Here is a 1,906-nt window from a genome sequence, read left to right as displayed (position 1 = left end):
CAAGCTGAAGCTGTGGCAGTGGTGTCACGTAGCTGTTCTTTTTGCCAGTATTTCAGCCTGCCTTCTAGCTGTGCCCAGCATGTGATGTGGTCACCAGGGATGGGTGCACTCTAGGGGACAGACGTCACTGGCACACAGCCAGGTCGGGAGAGGAGGCAGGACTCTGGACCTGTGTCCTTGGGACCTCCTGGGAGGCCTGAGAAGACAGCCCCCTCAGTGGCCAGCCAACTGTGCCCCCTTTGTTGCTTCTTTCTCGTCACTGACCAGAGCAGAGAGAACATCTGTTGGATTTTCTGCTCTGACTCGCGAACCCTGATGAGGTGCTGTGGAAGGCAGGATGCTGCATGCGAGTGAGCTGTTGGGAGAGAAACTGCTTATAGAATAATTTCTCTAAATGACCTAACAGATGTTTGTGGTTTCCTTTTCCTTCTTGTTCTTTGCCTTTTCTAGACCCGAGCCATGAACGAGCTGGAGGGAATCTGCGTTACTTTGAACAGTTGCTGGAGGAAGAAAGAGGAAAAATGGCATCAAATCAGACAGAAGCTGGACAAGCGCCCCAGGACAGCATCTACGAGAGGCCCGCGGACTACCTGCCCGAGAGGGACGTCTACGAGAGCCTCTGTCGTGGGGAGGGCGTCAAACTGGTGAGACACGTGGGTGGGTCAGCGTTCCAGGCCGTGGACCCGGGCTTTGGCTCTGGACGGGCAGATTTGGGGAGGAAGTTTCTCTGTGGGTTATTTCTCAGCATCTTCCTTAGTTCTTTGTAGTATCTGCTGAGGGTGACGTGTGGACGTTCTTTGAGATATAGGACAGGAGACTCTCTCCCCTCACATCTCAAGTAGATTTTCAATCCTCTAAGTTATTGCTGAGCTCCCCTCCCCACCCCAACCTGACCAGTTTCTGTTGGGAAAAACCCGAATGTGGATGTTGCTCAGTTCCCAAGGGAAGTCCTGGTCTTTGTAGTAGAGACTCGGCAAAGGCTGGAACTCCGCAGTTGCTAGAATTTGGTGTCGGGTATCACCGGCCTTGAGAGCCCTGGGATCCCAGTGCGTCCTTAGGGAGGCTCAGGTGTGGGCACTCTCGGCCTTTTCCAGGCCTGACTGCCTCGCTCCCCCCGGCCCTTCCTCCTGGAAAGGCTCCCCCTGCCCCAGCCCTTTAAACCTACTCACATCTCTGTGAAAAAGGTCAGGGGTCACCCTCTGCCACAGACCTTGGGAAAGAAGAAACATTGCCTGATGTTTGGGGTATCATTTTATGCCCAGCAAGCTGAGGTGGGGTGGGAGGGAGCCGCTGCTGGACACAGGGTGTGAGACCAGGGTCTGCAGCCAGCCAGCCTGGGACAGGGCTTAGGACTCACTCGGCTCAGGGCTGCTGCTCTGTGCTCCGCAGACACCCAAGAGGCAGAAGAGGCTTTTCTGTAGGTACCACGATGGCAACGGGACGCCACAGCTGCTCATCGCCCCCTTCAAAGAGGAGGACGAGTGGGACAGCCCGCACATCGTCAGGTACTACGACGTCATGTCTGACGAGGAAATCCAGAGGATCAAGGAGATCGCAAAACCCAAAGTAGGTGTCTGCAGGTCCTTCTTGGGTCCTGGTACCGTGGGGCCGTTTGTCGCTTAGCCCGCTGGCCTTGGCCAGCGTCCGGCATGAGCCCGCTGTGGGGGTGCTGAGGTGCTGAGGACTCGGTGTGACCTTGTGGGTCTGTGGGTCCAGTGGGGAAGAATATTGAGGAGCCGATGTGGACAGCCAGGTCAGCTGAGCAGAGCACAGCTGCTAGGATAGAAGGGCACACAGGGCAGGGCAGGCGCACCGTGAGAAGCGTCAGCCTACCTGCTCGGAGCTGGTGTGTGGGGGTGAGATTTTAGGAGGTGCTGCCCGGCTGGGGCCTGCGGAGCTCCTGATC

General features: G+C 56.7%; 1 protein-coding gene across 1 annotated transcript; it reads left to right on the top strand.

Moving 5' to 3' along the window:
* The first annotated feature begins 417 nt into the window (after positions 1–417).
* LOC102239530 (prolyl 4-hydroxylase subunit alpha-2) lies at positions 418–1,658 on the top strand. The gene is made up of 2 exons (XM_005853033.2): positions 418–644; positions 1,390–1,658. The coding sequence occupies exons 1-2, from the start codon at positions 522–524 to the stop codon at positions 1,621–1,623; spliced, it is 357 nt and encodes a 118-aa protein (XP_005853095.2). The 5' UTR covers positions 418–521; the 3' UTR covers positions 1,624–1,658.
* The last annotated feature ends 248 nt before the right edge of the window (positions 1,659–1,906 follow it).

The sequence above is a fragment of the Myotis brandtii genome, unplaced genomic scaffold (genome assembly GCF_000412655.1).
Source record: "Myotis brandtii unplaced genomic scaffold, ASM41265v1 C42650908, whole genome shotgun sequence".
Lineage (NCBI taxonomy): Eukaryota > Metazoa > Chordata > Mammalia > Chiroptera > Vespertilionidae > Myotis > Myotis brandtii.
This window is presented reverse-complemented; position numbering and strand designations above follow the sequence as displayed.